This window comes from Chenopodium album, chromosome 3 (assembly GCF_948465745.1).
Source record: "Chenopodium album chromosome 3, dcCheAlbu1.1, whole genome shotgun sequence".
In the NCBI taxonomy this organism is placed as follows: Eukaryota; Viridiplantae; Streptophyta; class Magnoliopsida; order Caryophyllales; family Amaranthaceae; genus Chenopodium; species Chenopodium album.
In genome coordinates this window covers 73,816,405-73,837,085 of record NC_137836.1, presented here as the reverse complement: position 1 = coordinate 73,837,085, position 20,681 = coordinate 73,816,405, and the positions used below count along the sequence as shown (strand labels likewise).

The 20,681-nt window shown below is 35.0% G+C and overlaps 2 protein-coding genes across 2 annotated transcripts; both read left to right on the top strand.

The window, feature by feature from the left end:
• The first annotated feature begins 1,001 nt into the window (after nucleotides 1–1,001).
• LOC145616688 (putative pectate lyase 4) lies at nucleotides 1,002–4,839 on the top strand. Its single transcript, XM_081671443.1, has 5 exons — nucleotides 1,002–1,476; nucleotides 2,132–2,483; nucleotides 2,632–2,842; nucleotides 2,947–3,015; nucleotides 4,303–4,839. The coding sequence occupies exons 1-5, from the start codon at nucleotides 1,164–1,166 to the stop codon at nucleotides 4,537–4,539; spliced, it is 1,182 nt and encodes a 393-aa protein (XP_081527569.1). The 5' UTR covers nucleotides 1,002–1,163; the 3' UTR covers nucleotides 4,540–4,839.
• A 5,096-nt stretch (nucleotides 4,840–9,935) lies between these two features.
• LOC145624189 (RAF-like serine/threonine-protein kinase 20) lies at nucleotides 9,936–19,935 on the top strand. The gene is made up of 10 exons (XM_081677174.1): nucleotides 9,936–10,088; nucleotides 10,226–13,436; nucleotides 13,529–13,615; nucleotides 13,893–14,045; nucleotides 14,217–14,380; nucleotides 14,517–14,664; nucleotides 17,369–17,491; nucleotides 17,589–17,676; nucleotides 19,241–19,415; nucleotides 19,510–19,935. Exons 2-10 carry the CDS (start codon nucleotides 10,731–10,733, stop codon nucleotides 19,529–19,531), a joined length of 3,666 nt encoding a protein of 1,221 aa, XP_081533300.1. The 5' UTR covers nucleotides 9,936–10,088; nucleotides 10,226–10,730; the 3' UTR covers nucleotides 19,532–19,935.
• Nucleotides 19,936–20,681: the final 746 nt, after the last annotated feature.

The following is a 20,681-nucleotide window of genomic DNA, read 5'->3' as shown; positions in this document are numbered from 1 at the left end:
TTACAAGTTTTAATTGATTGGAATTACAAGAATTAGGGTTTAAATTACTGTTTTAATTTAGGGTTTATGTGTTCAATAATATTTGGGGGTTTTTGAATTCTAAGGTTTGGGGGGGGGGTAAGTTGAGTAATGGGAATCAGTAATGCTGGCTTAGAGATAGAATTTTGAAGCATTTTAATAACTAAATTGACATTTTAATTTGTAGGATGTCCAATTTTTCATACCATTCAGCTATGCAATTTCATCCAAACAAGTGCAATTGTGGCATTCCACCTAAACTGGAGACTTTGTGGACTACAAAAAACCCTGGGAGAAGATGAAGCAAAGACGGGGATGGTAGGGCTGCAAATTTCTGAAAAAGGGACGAAGATGATGGTGAATATTTGCTGCTTAGGTTAGAAAGGTTGAACATCAATTAAACAGAGTAAAGAAAAGAGTGGAGTGATAATGGAGGAAAATTAGAGGAGAGAGAAAAGGTAATTTGGGGAGTAAAATGGGTGGGAAAAGTAATGGTGGGCCCCATTAACGTGTAAATTGGACGGAAAACGTTAATGGGTAGTGCTACCCAAACGTTTTCCATCTTGCGGGTAGTTGTAAACAATTAAAAAAAAATTGGGTAGTTGTTAACAAATCACCCTATCTTGCGGGTAGTTCTAAACAAATTTTCCAATAGTTTATCCACATCTTGACTTACCACGCCAATATTTGAAAATTATGTTCTCTAATACATACTCCCTCTATTTCTATTTGATTGCCCTACTTTGACTTTGATACTATTCACACACATCTCTTTGATCAATGTTCGTGGTTAATACATAAGATTAGAGATTAGATATAATGTACGAGTACTTATTAAAAACAGATGGAGTATGCTAGAACCCTACCACAACCGAGTGGGCAATAACCTTTTCACCTGTAACGGCCTTAAGCTCTAACGTCCTATATTCCTTCCTTGATCACCCCCCTTTCATACCTGGACCGTTCCAATATTCTTGTATACCGACATTTCTCACAACCCCACCCAAAACATCTCTATTATCAAATCAGAAAGAAACTCATTAAAACACAAAACAACAGTTTCGTTCTTTCCCACAATTAATCCCCAACATTAAAATGTTCAATTCATAAACTCCTCCCAAAATTAATTAATTAATTTTCATTAAATGGGTAACTCCCACTTTAACACTCGCAAAAACCGGCATCATCATCATCAACAACAACAGGTGGAACAATCTTCTTCATCAATTCCTCCCTATTCAAATCCCAACTATATATACCCACCTCCTCCTCCCAACTATCCATATCCGTACAATCCTCAACCTCAATCTTCTTCTTATTCTTCTTCAATGGCGCTTACCTTGCCTTACTCCCATGTCGACTCCTGCTTACGCGCTCTCGCTCAACAAGCTCAGGGTTTCGGTCGATTTTCCGTTGGCGGCCTTCACGGTCCCCTTTTCCTTGTCACCTCCCTCTCCGGTTCGTCTTCATCTTTCTTAACATTTTTCATACCATTTTCTAATTTGATTTGAATTTTCGTACTTTCGTGATCGTTTTTATTTTGTTTACTTAGCGCTTAGGGCTGCATATATCATTTTCCTATTGGAATTGGGATTTGGGATGTATGTATTAAGTTTTTGTTTTGTTTGATTAGCGCTTAGGGCTGCATATATCATTTTCCTATCCGAATTGGCTGCATTTGTTGCTAAAAGTAATGAATTATGGATTTTAATTGCAATATGAATGTAAAAAAATGGGTAAATTACTTTGTTCTCTGCTTTGTAATTAAGCCTTTTGTCGTTTTGTTTTTATTTCCTCATTTTATGTTTTATTTCAATGTTTCTATTTAGTTGCAAATTGCAATGCTTGCCAGTGCATAATTTAAGTACTGATAAAAAAAAGTTGATATTTTGAAAGTATATATTGTCGAATCTAACAAGATTCTCTCGACGTAGTTAAGTAGAATTAAAGCATAGTGTCTGAATACTGAAATACTGAATACTTGAATAGTGTAAAAGTTGGAAACGTTGCAGTAAAAATAAACGTAAGAAATAGGCTCTTTTGAGAATTGTTACTATGAATTTGAGAATTGTTGTGATGAATTGATAGTAATGTGGCTGTTGTGTTGGTGTAGATGATGGGCCAGGGTCGCTAAGGGAAGCGTGTCGAAAGAAGGAACCACTTTGGATTGTATTTGAAGTTTCGGGTACCATTGAGCTGAAGTCGTACTTGAATGTATCGTCTTATAAGACAATAGATGGACGTGGGCAAAGGATTAAGTTCACAGGGAAAGGGTTAAGGCTCAAGGAGTGTGAGCATGTGATTATATGCAATCTTGAGTTTGAAGGTGGGAGGGGACATGATGTAGATGGGATTCAGATTAAGCCGAATTCTAAGCATATATGGATTGATCGTTGCACCTTGCGTGATTATGATGATGGTCTCATTGATATCACCCGACAGAGTACTGATATCACTATCTCTAGGTCAGTCACTGGATCTTGGAACTTATTCTACCTTAGTTTTATATGATTGCAAGATCATTTAATTGTTCACATCTGTTCATTTTTTTCGGGAGGGAGTAATATGCTTAGCTATAGTTAATCGGTTAAATATCTCTCTTCTGTTCCACAGGTGTCATTTCTCTCAGCATGACAAAACAATGCTCATTGGAGCAGATCCATCGCATGTTGATGATAGATGCATTCGGGTGACTATTCACCACTGTTTTTTTGATGGAACCCGACAAAGACATCCTCGTGTAAGATATGGGAAGGTTCATCTTTACAACAATTACACCAGGGGTTGGGGTATTTATGCTGTCTGTGCCAGTGTAGAATCTCAGGTTCTGAGCTACAACCTTAAAATCAGCTTCTTTCTTGTAGAATTTAATTAGTTTGCATGTGTAATAGCTCAAGGGCTTAACTTATAAAACTACTCTGTGCCCAGATATATTCTCAGTGCAACATATATGAAGCTGATAAGAAGAAAACAGCTTTTCTGTACTACACAGAGAAGGTAAACTCTTTCTCTTCTTTCTACCTTTGTCTTTCCTTGTGATGCAGATAATGGAAATTTAATTATCCAATACCAGAAGGGTAGCAGTGATCTTGGTGTTGTTCTGTTAGTATTCTTTCTGAGATTTAGCTCATTGCAAAGTGCAATAGCCTTCTGATACGAATTGGAAGGTTGGAAACAATCAAACAATAGGCCACAGTAAGAAACTAGTGAAGCAGATGCATTATAATGCATGACTACGATGATTCCAATTCACTTTCTTTTATGATGAATAGCATAGCTTATGTCTCTTATTATGTGATGTGCATGCTATCTTCACTTTAATGCAGTTGACTTTCTTGTCAATGGTTCAGGGTAATATATTCCTATTGTCTCCTACTTTACATGATCTGCATAATATGTACTATACTTAATTAGTTCTTCGTAGTTTCTATTGGAGCTTTGCTGATTTTTTGTATCTGTTCGTGTTTATTGACGTTGGATCCCTACACAACCATCTATAATAATGATCCGTTTCATTACATCAGGGCTGAAAATTGTAATCAGTATAATTGCTTCACTCAGGAATGGAGGTTGTAAGTGAACAAAGAGTATTGTTGGTAGAACCTATGGATAAGGTTATGTAGTACTGATGATTAAATTTGGTTTATATGCAAGTTTGACGTTTCATTTAATTGTCACATTTGGATGGATTGTGTCTGGGTGGAGGAGCATTTGATTGGGCAGGGTTGGGGACTAGGATCAGTGGTGACTCTCTGGATTTTACCTCATCTATATTATCAGTACCTTTCAAGATCCACGATAAACTTTTTGAGTAAATTTGTTTCCTTTGACAGCTACACCTGAATTAAATACCTGTAGTTTTCTTTCGGCAGATCTTTAGGGGATTGAGAATCTGAACTATGCACGATTGCACACGGATGCATTTCACATGCTTAACAGTGCTCTTCATAGTGTGTACATTATCTTCTGTATTGAATGCAAAGGTTCAACTATAAATTTAGAACCGGCAGGCTAGCTCTTGTTACACACCTGAGATAATATATGTGCATTTGCTGAGATGTTGTCTGTCATTTCTCGAGGGATTTGTCCTATATGCAATTATGCACCATTATGTTGCCGAACAATAGTTTCTAGTGGTGCTTTGATACTTGTGCATTACATTTGAGTGAATAAAGAAATGGTTCCCAGTTCACATGCAGATGCATTTTTATGGAGTTACTCGTAACTAATAGTGGTTAATTATTGATCATTTCTGTCAATTTACCAGCTTGCCTTCTGATGCAGGCTGCTGATAAAGAACAAGAAGCTACTGGGAGCATAATATCTGAAGGAGACCTCTTTTTAAATGGAGCTGTATCAGGAGTAAAGCCATTGGCAAATGAAGAGACTGTGTTTCATCCTAGCGAGTTTTACAATGACTGGACAATGGAACCACCTACTGAATCCCTTAAACATATTCTCCAGCATTGTACAGGATGGCAGAACATTCCTCGCTTGCCTGAAAATCTTTCTGATGCTTAGTCACAAGCATACACTGTGCAGCAACATGAACAACCAGAACTTTACCATTCTTCTATATATATATACACATACACAGGGAGATTAGTCATCATATGGATATTATGAAGTAGATAGATAGTTCAGTATTTATAAATTCTCCGATGTGATTCAATTCAACCAATAATAGTGTTCATTTGCTGCAAATTAGAAATGCTGATGAATAAAAAACTCGTTCTTGCCATCGCTGTTGTCATGTGAGTCTTGTACCCCAGCCTGAACTGTATGCAAATCTTCTGTGGGGTTATCTCCCTTTTCCTTTTCCTTTTCCTTTTTTGTAGACCAGAGATGATTGAATAGTGAACTAATTATTTAACTATTAGATAAGATGCTAATATGTTTGATTCTTGCACCATGGACTGTCGGCATCTCCGGCTTGATTTCGATATGATATGATGCACATTATTTGCCTTTGTGTAAAGTCCGATTTGCATTGCTGTGGGATCTTTCGTTCACTCGATAAGGAATGATAATGAGGATACCAAATCTACTACTACATACACCAGATGAAATTGGAAAAAGCTATTGGATTCCTCTTAGATAATGAGATGAATTGTAGTAAACAGAAAATTAGCGTTCAGCTAAGAATTTGAAGCTGGTACCATTAAAACATTTTTTTCTCGTGTTTAAAAGTGATTTCTTATTATATAATTGGTATATTGTTTTATAATAATTTAATAAAATTACTCGTATTATGTATTGGTAGATAGTAAATAAAATTGTAGAGAAAGTTTATTGTCTTTTAGAAACGATTTTGAAAGATATTCATGTCATATATGTATGCTCAAACTTATTTAGAAAAGAACTCATAAATACAGACCAAGATCCAAGAGATTATAGGAGATGAGGCTTAAAAAACAACTCCAAAAAGAAGTACGTAATCATAAAATCTTTCTCAAAACTAAACACCAATCAGAATTATCCTAGTACTACTCCCTTTGTATGCTAAATCGATTGTACATTTATTAATGATATCGACAACTAGCATTAACAAATTATAATTTGCTACATGTCTTACAATCATATCATTTCATGTGAGTGACATAATTATTTGAACTAAAGGCATGAAACTACAAAATACGAATCCAATTAGTTTAATCAAATCTTGTCTCTAAAAATAATTGGATTTTTAATGTCCACTGAGATAAGAGACATGTTCGACTAAATCAGTCTCTAAAGAGTGTTTGGTTAAAAGAGAATTTAAATATATAGAGTTTTAAATCTAAAAAGTTAATTATGTCAAAGCAATAATACGAGCTTTTTGATGAGTGGGGTTTTTGGCAGTTGTAGGGAATTGAGTCCATTGAATCTTCAACCTTAAAGTTGATCAAATATATTTCAAACTAAATTTACTTTATTACCAAGTTTGTTCAAACTAATACTTCAATTTCTAACATATTGTGTATGTGTCCTTAATTCCTTATTAATCATTTTATACAATAAAGTAGTTATCAACTATTTATAAACTACATCACATTATCACTAAGAATCAGCTAGTCAAAGTAGTTCAATTCATACAATTAGTTAGTCAAATCAATTAATTAGTTAGTTTAAACAAATCATACACTCAAGACACAAGTAACAACTAGTCAACTAACCTCTCAATGCCAAACTATGCTAGATTTTAAAGTTCTTACCAACCTTTTTTTTTTTTTTTTTTGGCAAATTTGTTGTACTACCTCCGATTTTTATTAGTTGCAACTTTGGGGTATTATTTGAAATTCGAAGGTAGTATTTTCATTCTTTCATATACTTTATCCACCCGTTGCTTTGCACTCATCCATCAAATCTTTATTTTTTTTATTTTTTTTTTATTTTTTTTGGTGTTTAGAGAGCCACAAGGACGGGGGTGAGAATCAATCTCAGGATCTCTTGCAATCGGGAGGGAAACTCTAAGCACATGAGCGATTCCTCATTCTCACAAATTTATATACTACCTCCGTTAATTGTTATGTGTAACTTTGAGGTATTATTTGTGAGATATAAAATATTTCAAAGTTGCACCTAACATTTAACGGAGGTAGTATATAGACAAAAAACTTTGTACTAGTTAGTATGTATTCCCTATTATATTATAATATTTGATGTCCTTGAGATGTGAGCATTTTTTTCCTCTAAAAAGGAGTGGAGGAAATCATAGATGGTTCATTGAATTTTGTAAGGGAGTAAACACAACAATCAAAATGTAGTAAGCATGCATGTCATTTTGTGTTTTGGCACTCCCCATAACTTTGATACCCCAACTTGTTGTAATTCTTCTTCTTCTTCTTCTTCTACTTGAGAATTACGTAGTGGGATCTTCATGTGTATAGATATGAGAGGGGCCACCAACAATGCTACGTTTAGGGAGGTTTCACTAGGACGTGCCTTTGAGTTGGCTTCTAAACTGCCAAACTTTGCCGACATTGGCGAAATTAACCATTTTTTTTTTTTGAAAATTTTAAATATTTTTTTAGACTAATAATATGTGGTTAACCATTTTTTAAGAGTAATTAAATTAAATGAGGTTATGCCGGTTAGTTGTTAATTAGTTGAGCTTGTTCTCGTACATAAAACATAGTTGGTGATTCTCTCATTCCTCTCTTTTATCCTTTTTTTTTTTTCCTTAATACAATATATTTTCTATTGTAGAGCTTTATTCGTCTCCCTATAATGAAATCGAGTCTCCTTATGGTGAAATTGTTGATTGTTAGGGTAGTTGTTCATTCTCCTCTAAGAATTATAATGTGTCATAGCTTATAAAAGAGTGTATATCTTTTGCATTGGAAAATATTCATTGATAAAGATTTGTGAAGGATTGGAGGGTCGCAAAATTTATCAAATATTCAAATACTACCTCCGTTACAGGTTATGTGCAACGATTTGACATAAAGCAGAGAGGGAAAATGTCTAATCGTTGCACATAACCTGTAACGGAGGTAGTACGTTAAGATAATCTGCATGAGAATCATTATCACTGTTATAATATATTGTTAGACCATCTGTATTTTTTTTTAATACTTGCAACACTTCTCTGTCACGTTTACCAATGTACTATTTCAATTGTTTTAAAATTTTTTATAGGTCGTTAATGTCTTTAATTACAAGTGTGTAAAAATTATAAAAATTTGATATTATGAAATTTTATTTCGAGATGAATCTATAACAAGATTTCACGTGACTATATTTTGCTTAACCTAAATCACCAAAGTTAGTTAAAGTGACATGTGAATAGTGTAAAAGTCAAACTGTTGTAAGTAAAAATAAACGACAAAAGTATATTCCAACAATATGTGCAAAACATGTATCACAATGCAACTCAATAAGGGCCTGTTCTCATTGACTGAACTTAGCTGAACTGAACTGAACTGAACTGAACTGAATATTTTATAATAGAAGGAAATTAGGAGTTGAGCTGACTGAACTGAACTGAATATTTTATAAGAGAAGGAAATTAGGAGCTGAGCTGAACTGAACTGAATTTCAATGTAAGAGAACAAACCCTAATTGTAGTTTTAATAAAGGAAACTTTTGTTTGATTCAATCATCAATTTACACAGTATATGATAATATGGATGCCCATAATTAAAGATGGCTCTGGGCCGTGCCTTGTGCCAGGCCACGCGCTTTGGGGTTACTTAGGCTTGACCTATGGATTGGTCCACGAGTTTTGTGCCGGGCCGAAATTTTCAAAAGGTTGGCTCGTGCACGGCCCAGGCTCACGTGCTATCGTGTCGAACTTGCTTGCCTAAGAAAAATTGTATTGATTTTAACATGCTTTGTCGTGCTGGGCTTGGTTGTGCCGTGCCTTATCGTGCTTCTCCTAAATAAAGGCAGCCCAAGCCCGGCCCCATGGCCCACACATACAATAATGTTGTACCGTGAGTGCTTTTTTCGTGTTGGGTTGTGCCGAGCTTCGGGCCAATCCGACCCAATGCTATCTTTACCCATATTAGATTTCATAGGGCTCTTTGTTAAAACATTATTAGATATTAGTCCAAAAAATTGTTATGGTACATATTCTATTGCCTAATTAATTCAATGTTAATCACATCTTTAATGTTAGAACTAAAGACTTGTTCTGATACGATTATTTTTAATTCAGTTTAGTTCATTTCATTTCAGTTCATTTCAGTTCTTAATTTCCTTCTCTTATAAAATATTCATTTCATTTCAGTTCAGTTCAGCTCTAATAAGTTTAGTTTAGTTCAATTCAGCTCATTTTAGTCAATGAGAATAGACCCTAAGTTTCAAATGACATCTTAAGTACGGAGTATAATTTAAAAATTTTAAGTTGAAGTTTTGAAACAAGTGCTAATATAAATGACATCATCGTTGGTCTACTAGTTAATTTGTCATCTAGTCAGATATTCGTCCAAACTCATCGAAATTTAATGCGGATGTTGTTAACTCAAAATTTTCCTTTTAGAACACATACTTTCTCTATTTTTTTTTTAGTTCCAACACTTCTCTTTCATACTTGCCAATTCAATTTTCAATCGTTAATATCTTTATTATTATTTTTTTTTATAAGAATATCTTTAATTATCAATGTGTTAAAATTATAAACATTTGATATTAAAACTGTATAAACCGAGACAAATCTAACAAGATTCCACATGACTATATTTTTACTTAAGTATAAACCGTCAAAGTAAAACACATGAATATTGTAAAAGTCAAATTGTTGCAACTATAAAAAAAACGAGGAAATATTAACTCATTTGAACTTATCATACTTGAAAGCAAACTATGACCTTTTGTTAATTTGCCTTAAACCAATTTTATCTAGACATTATTACGTTTATTTATTTTCACTTTACTCCGTGAAAAATTATTTTGAATAACTTTAAATTAGAGTAATATACAAAGCACATAGGATTAGATTACACTCAAACATATTTTCAAATCAACTTGCTACCATATGAATACTACGAGTATAAATTATTGTAGTCATATTAAACATATTAATTATCGGATCACATCCAAATAACGAATTATTTCCAAAATAAATAAAAATATCCAAGAAACCAAGAGACTTAGGGGCCAATGGAGGAGATAGTTAAGTGTCTTGAAAAGGAATGATAATGGCGGCAAAAAAGCCATACTCCCTTCATTATTAATTTTTTTTTTTTTTTTTTCTCATTTTTTTTTTTCATTTCATAAATTCTTAAAATTTAATTTTAATTTTAATTTTAATTTACTAACTCCCCTTTTTAGTGCAACAAATGTCACTTTCACCGCGTTTGTCCCCCTTAAAATTTTATTTTCCTTTTCACCAAAACAAATTTCTCTTAATTTTTTTTTTATTAATATTAATTAATTACCCCCCAAAAAAAACCTTAAATTTTGATATTTTTATTTTATGCTATCATTAATAAATAGAAAAAACAACTATACAAAAAAGCCTTTTTCCTTTCTCCCTCCTCTTTCACTTTCTCTCTCCTCCCCTTCTCTCTCTCTTGCCCCGGTGTTGATGCCGCCAAAATCTCGACAATGTCGCCGTCCGATGACTTCAATTGATCATTTCAATCGTAAGCTACGCTTTTTCCCTTTTTACCTCTCCTTTTTCATCAATTTCATTTTTTTGATTAATGTTTTTTTTCTTTTTTCTTTTTTAATTAGATGATCTAATTCGAATTTCGAATTTCAAATTTCTGTTCAATTTCAGGTAAAAAAGAAAAGTACAAAAACAATTTATGATCGGTTGAAATTTTGATTTCTCTCATGATTAGTGAGAGAGAGGTAGTAATTTTTGTTGATCTTGTTATAATTTTTAATTAATCGTTTTCGATTGATTGAATTTGAGCGAATTTTGGATTTTGATATGATAAAAGAAATTGGGTATTTTTTTTTTGTAGTTATATATTGATTATTAGGTTTGATTTTAATGTTGTATTACTTGTATATAGATTTTATAATCGTTGAGTATACTTTTGTTACTAGGTGAATAATTGGTGGGTTGATTTCTGGGTAGCATATTATATATACTGGAGTAGTTGTTTATATATATTTTTCTATATATATATATAGTAGTATATAAATATAATTTTTTGGATTTGCGAAAGAGGAAGCGAAATTTGGATTCGAGTATGAGCTTTTGATGATTGAATTGAGTTGGTGTTGTGGAGTTTGAAGGGGGCAGTTGTTAAGTTGCTCAATTTTTGGGTGTAGATATGAGGGGAAATGTGAATGTACCCTTGGATCAAGGGTTTGAAAATGAGTCGACTGTAGGTGTTGCGAATAGCAGATTACGAGGGGGAAATACTGTAAATACTAGTAATTATGTGTCTGTACAGACGGGAGAGGAATTCTCTTCTGAGTTTATTCGTGATCGTTTAACTCCGAAGGTGGTTCCTCCTGGGTTACCGATGGTTCAGAATCAAGAGATAAGGGGTGGATTAAACAATGAGCATGATCGTCAAATGGGTTATGAAGATCTTGCTAGAATCCTTGGAATTCGTAGAGTGGATTCTGAATGTAGTTCGGAGGTGTCTGAGTTTGCCTCTGCACAAGGGTGTCCTCCAGAGGTTGATCATTGGACTCGTGCTGAAAGAAGATGTCACATAGATGAGAGTGCTAATGGCCAAGGGGTATGGGAGGACACTGGTGTTTTGAATTTTGATCAAGGCAATCTTGGAGCTAGAGTACCACCCATTACTATTCCTCATTCTCCTCATTCATACAACCCTTGCGATGTAGGGTCCTCTGATGGCTCTCAACCTGGAAAATTGAGGATTCTCTGCAGTTTTGGTGGTAAAATTTTGCCCAGGCCAATTGATGGGAAACTTAGATATGTAGGGGGAGAGACACGCATGATTTCTATTAAGAAGAATATCACATGGGAAGAACTTATACATAAGACTTCTGGCATTTGCAATCAACCACATAGTATCAAATACCAGCTACCAGGTGAAGATCTTGATGCGCTCATATCAGTGTCTTCCAATGAGGATCTCCAAAATATGATGGAGGAATATCAAGGGATTGAGAAGTCGTGTGGATCTCAAAGACTTCGGATTTTTTTGATCCCTGCAAGTGAAACTGAAATTCGCAGTTCAGGCACTTTACCGCAGGCCAGTCCTGATTACGAATATGTTGTTGCTGTCAATGGTATAGTGGACTGTAGCCCCCGGAAAGCCTCTGGTGAGCAACTAATCATTGAATCAAACAAATCAGGTGCTACATTAGATCGTATTCCAAGTTTTTGTGGTGATTCACCTTCATCTGTTCATCGTTTGGAAATCAAGGATGGTTCTACCTCCTCACAAGGGGCACATGTTACAATGGATTTCTTCAACAATACCAGGTCACCTGTTCAGTCTCCTTCGTTATCTACCAGACCCGCTCAGTCTGGTAATGCGAAGAGTGGTGGCGTGCAATGGTATGAGGATAGCTTATGGAAACACAGTGGCGAAAGCAATAGTTCTTTTGTTCAAACCCAACTACCATCTGATAGTGTATCTGGCAAACCAAGTGTTCCTGGACAAGAGATTATTCCTGAAGCACAATTGAGAAGCAGGGATTTTATCATTCCTGTTACTGATGGTAACCAGAATCATAATGGCAGTCAACCATCTCTGGCTTCGGGCAGAGCTGCTCATCATGAGAGGTATATGTCACAAGTTGATTCTAGAGCCTTCATGCTGGGATCAGCTGACTCAATGGACTCTTATCATGGTATGATTCATGCATATTCAGATTCCCAGCTGCAACAGTATGGGGAGAAGTCCTCGTATTGTTCACAAGAGGGAATAAGCCCATCTTCTTCATTGCACTTTGCTAATCCTGCAACATCTTCCCAAGCATTTTCTTCTCCCCTTCAAGAAAAGGTCTTACCATTGCAAGAGAATGTCCATAATGTCAAGCCTGAAGTACAGAATCAGCTGATGGATCTGGAACCTACTGAGTCCCGTAAAAGAGATGATCTCCCAATTCCACATTATTCAAAGCCTCTGGGCTGCAATTCATATATTGAAGGCACTACCAATAATGTAAATGATAAGTACCATATGGGCACTGAAGATCAATGTATTCTGAATCCACTTATGCAGAATCCTTATAATTCTAATCCTCTAGGTCACCAGATGACAAACAGGGTTTTAAGCTCTGAAACTCAGTTTCATCAGGGTACAACTGATCAAAATGTGTTCCTTAGTAACCCTGTGGAGAACAAGTTGGTGAATGGTAACTGTTTTCATATTAATGCTGATGCACCAGTGCCTCAAGTACACCAGCCGGTGCCAATGTCCACCTGTGATGCAATTACAGCTTCAGAGGGTTTTCCCAAGTGCCAGCCTGATTGTCAACTGGAAAGCACTTCATCTGTTATTGTCAATATCCATGATGATGGTGAGGCTCTTCATAGTAATTTTACCGGAGAATTCACTGATGAAGCTTTAGGAAGATCTTCGAGCACTATAGTGCAGTCTCGTGGTCATAATCGAGAGATTGATCTGCTTTCTGGTTTGTCAGATGATTCGTTTTTGTCTCTTGGAAAGCACGCTGTTGCATCCCCATCTTCAGTTGGTAATGTTGACTTTCAATTTGACATGAATTCAACAAAAGTGGCTGCTTATGGAGGGGAGAATGTTTTCCAGCCTGACAATAGCCATCCAATAGAGAAGTTTGAGAAGCTGGAACACCTTAATGGCAATGGCGTGACATTGTCTAATGACATTGGTCGAGTAGAACCCTTGAATATGCATAAGCAAAATCACCTTGAGCCTCTGGTTGTTATTGAAGATGCTTGCAATTATATGCCCAAAGAAGTTGCTTTTCCCTCTGTGCCTCCTCCTGCAGTAGATGTTTTCTCTAATGTTAGCTCAGAAGAGCCAAGTGTGGCAGACGGCGATGGCATTGGCGCAGAACTTGGCTCTGAGGTACCAAATCGTTATACAGTTTGTCTTGTCTGGTTATTCTTTTTTTTTTTTTTCTTCTTAACTGGAGTTGACTGAAATATTTGCATACCTAGGATTCTAAAACTGCTGGCTTGCATAAGGATGACTCTGTCATTGATGCTGTGATGGCTGAAATAGAAGCTGGCATCTACGGATTGCAGGTGTTCTATTTTTGTTTTGTTTTGCCCTGACTTATTATGTTCTTGTTGAGTTGTCATAAGATATTGTTTGGATGCCATTTTCCTCTTGGTTTGAATATCACATGAACTTGCTTGCTCAGTTTATATTTTCATCCTGTTATGATTTTTGCTTAATGTTGCTGTATGACATCATTTTCTTTTTAACTACATATAAACTGGGTAACAGTTACTGAATGCATGCAAGTATTTCTTCCTCTTTTGTATACTGTTTGATTGATAGATTATAGTTGATACACAGATCATTAAGAATGCTGATCTTGAAGAATTGAGAGAATTAGGATCTGGTACTTATGGGACTGTTTATCATGGAAAATGGAGAGGATCAGATGTTGCTATCAAGAGAATAAAAAAGAGTTGCTTTTCAGGAAGATCATCTGAGCAAGAGCGGTTGGTAAGTTTATTTGTAATAAACTGAACTTCTTTTTACTTAGACACCAAGAATATGTTAGGGAAGGAAAGAAAACGCAAAGGATTGTTTTGGTACAAATTCTATAAATGTACACATTGTAGTGTTTTGTGGCTGTGACTATTATATATGAATCGTTATTTTCATTCTTGTCAGACCAGGGACTTTTGGAGAGAAGCACAAATACTTTCAAAACTTCATCATCCAAATGTAGTTGCATTCTATGGGGTAGTTCCTGATGGCGCTGGAGGTACCTTGGCAACTGTGACAGAGTTCATGGTAAATGGTTCACTCAGGAATGTCCTAGTCAAGAAGGACCGGTAATATTTGAATTCAATTGCTGTGCTCCAATTAAACACATATAAATACAATACTTGTATCATGACTCCCCTCTCTCTCTTTCTCCTTTTGTTTTACTTTATCTTATTTTTTGGTTTTTGGAAACCTGGTTGACAGATCTCTTGATCGTCGGAGAAAACTCATTATTGCCATGGATGCAGCTTTTGGGATGGAATACCTGCACTCAAAAAATATTGTTCATTTTGATTTAAAATGTGACAACTTGCTTGTTAACATGAGGGACCCACAACGACCTATTTGTAAGGTACACAGTCTGCACTATGTATATGATTGGTTATACTTCCTCCATTTTTTTTAGTTGCAACATTTGCAAAAACACGGAATCGTAGGTAGTTTTTGGAGATGAGAGAGATAGAGAGAGAAAAGGGAACCAATGTGATATTTAGAGAGATAGAGAGAATTAATTTAATAAAAGGGAAAGTGATGCATCTAATTTGAAACTTTCTTATTTAGTGATGCATCTAAAAAGTAACAGAGGAAGTTGATGTGATTTTATCAAAAAAATATAGCTGTTTCAAGTATTGCTGTTAGTAGAGCATATTACAAATACACTGAGCATGGTTCTGTATGATTAGAGTTGTATGAACTTTCAAATGAAATCAATATTTTTGTTAAACCTTGGATATTGGATAGGAGAGCCTTTATCAAATGTAATTTTAATTTGAGTAATTATTTTATTTTAAGTATACGACCTCTCTCTCTCATGCCTGAATCTTTATTTGCTTCCTTCATCTGATGCCTGAATATTAGACCTATTTCTGCACTCTCCTGTGTCTTTCTCATTGTTTTGGAAGAGTCCTCCTTTCCCTTTTGCAAAATCCTCAAAAGGCTACAGTTATTCTCAAGGGAGGGTTTTTTTATTTTTTTATTTTTTTTTTATTTTTTTTTTGTGAATGTTTGTGTGAAGCATTAATACTAACTATAAAACAGAGGCTAGGATTGGTTAATTCATCAAGACCTTGTAAAAATGAACTGATCCGAATAACCCAACACATACCTAACCATATCTGAAACTCAAATCGTAGCTGTCCAGCTCCAATTATCGTTGAAATTGTTTAATTCCCTCCGTTCCTTAATGTTTTACCCACTTGGCTTTTGGATAGTCTCTAATGTGCATTTTTTTTTACAATAAACTAGTGACTAGTTCGGCAGGTTGCTACTTTTGTAGTTGTGTGACTGATACGTTTTCAAGGCTTTTCAAAAACATTAATAGACGTTTGTCAAAGCAAAAGTCGTAATTTACGTGTCTGCTTTCTCCCATTGTATTTTTTTAACAACATTGTCTAACCAGATGTCGTAGTTATTTCAATTATATACATTTATTTTCATGTTTATAACATGGTTGATGATTGGCGTAGATGGTTAAACAATCATCCTTCTTATAAGAGGTTGGGTGTTCAAATCTCCCCAGCCTCATCCCTCATGTAGTCATGTTTTTATATGGAATTAAGTTGATTGAGTAGCGATGTGGTATAATGAGAGGTTGAGTTGGTGACGTGGCGTAATGCAAGAAGATACCAGGTGACATGGCATAATGAGAGGATGAATAGGTGAAGTGGCATAATGAACAAGAGTTTACATGGCACATAAATGTTTTTAGGAACGCTTTTTAATAGATTAGTATAGATATCTTTACCTATGTACTTATGAAAATTTTGAAACGTAAATATCTTGAAAATTTAATCTAAGACAAATCTTATAAGATCTCACACACAAATGTTTTTTCTTGTATATAAGTAATGTGATACGGTCATTTAAAAAAAAAAATTTTTGACTACATGGGTAGTAACTAGTAAGTAGGTAGAACATTAAGGAATGGAGTTTAGATTCGTTAGCTACACTGCTTGAATTGACTTGACTCATTAGGCAAAACTGACTTGATTCAAACGGACATGAACTTAACCCAAATTGAGCAATCAGCAATCCGAATTTAACCTCAATTTTACTTTACATTTGCCGAGCTAATGGTGAGTCATGTTCACATGTTTTTCTTTATTATCATTTGGTGTTGTTATTGTTGGAGAAGGCTTGACAGTGTATGATGAGGCTTGGGTAAATTCTAATGTATGGGAATGGTAACTTGTTTTGCGAGTTCGGTGGTTAGGAGAAGAAGTTGCTTGGGTGTAATACTGTGATGGCTATTTTGTGGAGCATCTGGCTATGGAGGAATTAATGAAATGGCAGTTGTTGTGGGATAAACACATTGTTAGCTTCTTTATGGGCTAAGGCAGCTGGGTTTTTAGGGGTGTTTTTTTAGGGGAGATACCAAATTGGGCTAATCTGTTGTAGTTTTTGTCCTTTTACGATATGAGGATACCTTGTCTTCTTAATGTGCTTCAGTTTTTGCAGTATTTATAAATAATTTTTCTTTGAAAGAAAGCCTCTCTCTCTCTCTCTCTCTCTCTCTCTCTCTATTTGTGATTGGTAGTTAGAAGTGTCCATACAAGGTCAATTGTTGGGTATTGATCCATACCCGTACGCTTTCTGTGTTATGTCGACATAGGTGTGGTAGCCACATATGGCAAGTAGCTGTACATAGATTGTTGGTGAACATATTATGTTTGGTTGCTTACGCCAAACGGTTAATTGCTAGCACGACAACACCATGTCTTTTATAAAAAAGAAGTGAAAGAAAGGTATAAATGAGGAGAGTGTAATTTTTCTGTGCTCTTTAAGGCCCGCATGTGAAGTAATTTTAATTTGCATCACCAGATTGGAATGACCCGCATAATAAACATGTACACAAACAGCCCCGTGCACTTAGCACCCAAAGATTAATCAAAGAAAGTAAGAAAAAAGTTCCAGCCAGGGGGGGGGGGGGGTTGGTCAGGCGGAGTTGTTTTTACCGTATTTTTTGGTGTTGGGAATATTGGAAAGTCCCTGAATGTTACTCCATTACTTTTCTTTGGAAATTCCAACAGTGTACTAATTGATTAACAACTGTGTAGGTTGGGGATTTTGGATTGTCAAGGATCAAGCGTAATACATTGGTTTCTGGTGGTGTTCGGGGAACACTTCCATGGATGGCACCAGAATTGTTGAATGGCAGCAGCACCAAGGTTTCTGAGAAGGTTTGAGGAACCCCTATTTTTTATTTATTTATTTATTTTTCTTCCTGTAAATTCTGTAATTCAAGCTAATTGATGAGAATATTATGGGCATTGGCAGGTTGATGTCTTCTCCTTTGGCATTGCAATGTGGGAGATCTTGACTGGAGAGGAGCCCTATGCAAACATGCATTGCGGTGCAATCATAGGTAAATAATTTCTGGTTAGAGATTAGCATAATTTTGTCGACAAAGTTTTTGATATTACATAAATTTCTGATTCTGTTTTGATGTATTTACACCATTTTAGGGTTGACTTCCAAGTCTTCTTAGTTGAAAGTTTTCTAAAACTTTATTGCATTTGAAAAGAACTGATATATACCTAGAATTAACCTGTGAAAAGGCTTATTGTCCTTTGTAGATCTCCTCCTATGTATTTATGGACGTTTTCTCCCTTGGTTAATGCACTTGTTTGAACCCCCCACTCAAAAAAAGAAAATAAAAAAATTCAATTTTTTTCTTTTCATTTTAGCAGATGTGGCTACTTGATGTACAATATGAAGTGGGGGTATCAAGTGTACTAATAAGTTTGTCTGTGTCTTATTACTTCCATCCTCTATCAGCAAAACCAAACCTTTTTAAAGTCCCTGGCTTCTTCTAGCCTCATTTGTTTAAGGCATATATTCTGTCCATACCTAATGACTTAGTGTCTCTAGGGGCCAAATTGCTATTAAAGCATCTTCATTTCCTATGTGTGCTCATTGCAGAGAGCTATTGGTAATCTGCTTCAAAATAGAGTTTTTGTATAAGTATATATATAGTTTTTCCATATAGTTTTGTAATTCCAGGATCCAGTTCCTGCGTTTCTTTGAAGGCAGCATGCTTATTGTCATTCAGTTATTGTGGAGCCTAGATGATAGTGAACTTGTGATCAAGTCATTAGTTGAAATTTGTGTAACCTTTATTGATCGTAAGAGAAGGAGGAGGAAGATGTTTGTGGATGACTATATGGAATAATCACTTTTGGTTCATGTAGCCGACCCCACTTATGGGATTAAGGCTTTGATTGATTCTTTTTTTTATCATTAATTATTTAAATGACTAGGAAATTGAATCAATTGGCTTGGGGTGTTCAAACTAGAAAGTGCAACATCACGGGGTGGGGCGAAGAAAATAGGAAACCTATAGAGGATAAATGAATAACTTTTGATGTTTGAAATATTTGCATAGTGTTACCAAATAGATTATTAGTTATCTCATTGCCTAGATGGTCTACTTCCACTTCATATGTTACTTTTCCCATCATTTTCTTTTTACGATTAGTTGATAGGTATAAGAAAATTAGTGGCTAACTTCTGTTTGGAAATAGTAGGTTAAAGAAGACAAGCTACTGAACCCTTAAAGTGAGACATATAAAGTACTAGTTTTCTGCTCTTTACCTGTTGAATCATGCTGTTGTTTTACTGGAGAAGGTAATTGACACAATTGAGAGGCACATGATAGTATGTAGACATTTTATAACATGCAATTGTGCAAATGGAAAATTAGCAGCCTGAGGCTCTGAAGCAGATTATTGGATTTGTTTGCTGAACCAGTCAATAAGCTTATTGAGAAACTAGCAGTCTAATACTATTAGCTTAGCGTTGATTGGCAAATATTTGATATGGTTTATTTTTGCTTTCCTTTTGTTTTTAGTTGTTATTTTCTTTATCATTTTACTTGCTCCAATTTAGTGGTTGATACTTGTGGGCCTGTTTGGTGAAATTCAATGCAGGAGGTATTTTAAAGAACACTCTCCGACCCCCAATTCCAGAACGCTGTGACCCTGAGTGGAGGACTTTGATGGAACAATGTTGGTCAATTGAGCCTGATGCAAGACCTACATTTACAGAGGTTACAAATAGGCTGCGCTCTATGTCTGCAGCTCTTCCATCTAAGGAACATACAAGGTAAGAGGAAAAAGTACATTTAATATGTTTTCTTCGTTAATTGATTGATTATATTCTCATTGCGTAATTCTAACATTGCTTCGATATCTTTCAGAACTCTCTCAGGTAGAGGATAGATCCGGCGAATCAAGCAAGGAAAACTTTTGTCTCTTCACTTTTTGTTAATGCTGTAATTTTCCTACCAATTTTTCTTTTGTGCATATTTTTCTGTGACTTCTGTTTAGGCAATATTTTTTCATTCTTTTGATATAAGATCACAGTATATAGCTGGGCTTATGCCGTACAATGGTTGGTCTACCATGAAATTTTTGCTGAACAAAAATATCTGTATATAAACCTTATACGGAGTAAGCTCTAATGAGTTCATTGAGTTGAGATAATGATCAATGGTGGCATTATAGACATTATAGTATGCCCTTTATAAAAATCAGTGTATTTTACTACTACTTGGCCCGTTAATTTTTGTACTACAACCATGGAATTGAAATACGGCAATTCGCCAATTCTCTCATTTTATACACTTTTCTATTTTCACCTTTTTAAAATTTTATGAAGGATTTAAAAGTGGTTTCACCACGTTTTGTCAAATTTTCTTTATGCCTTCACTTTTTAAAAAATCTCAATATAATACTGCTTAATGGTTTAAAGCTTGTTCTCTTTACATTATTTTCAGTTTAGTTCTTAATTTTCTTCTCTCATAAAATATTCAGTTTAGTTCAGTTTCAATAAGTTAAGTTAAGTTCAGCTCAGAATAGGCCCTTAGTCTTTTATAGGTGTCTATCTCCTTGTGGTTTTAGAGGTCTCTCAATTATGGTATGCCCTTTATAAAAATCAGTGTATTTTACTCCTTAATCATGCACCAAAAAAAAAAAAAAAAAAATCGTTAATAGTGAGTTAAATGTGAAATTAAGGATAAAATGTTGAACACCGAGTCAATACACAATAAATCTAAAAGACGAGTTGACATATTGAACCAATTGATGCTCAATGTACATGTTGCCTTGTTGATATCTTTAATTATTCTTTAGTAAAGATTATGAAAAGCTAATGTATCAATGTATGTTGAGACGAATTGAGTGTGTAAATAGTATTTCGTTATGAAATTTTCTATCTTTTTTGAATATCCATATCTATATCTATACTTATATATTAACAAGCGTTTCTAAAATAGAATATGTTCCACGTGTCACCTTTTTTAAGTTCGACATGTCAGCAATATGCGCTTCAAGACCAACAAGTCTTAAGTTAAAAGTATTACCATGTTTC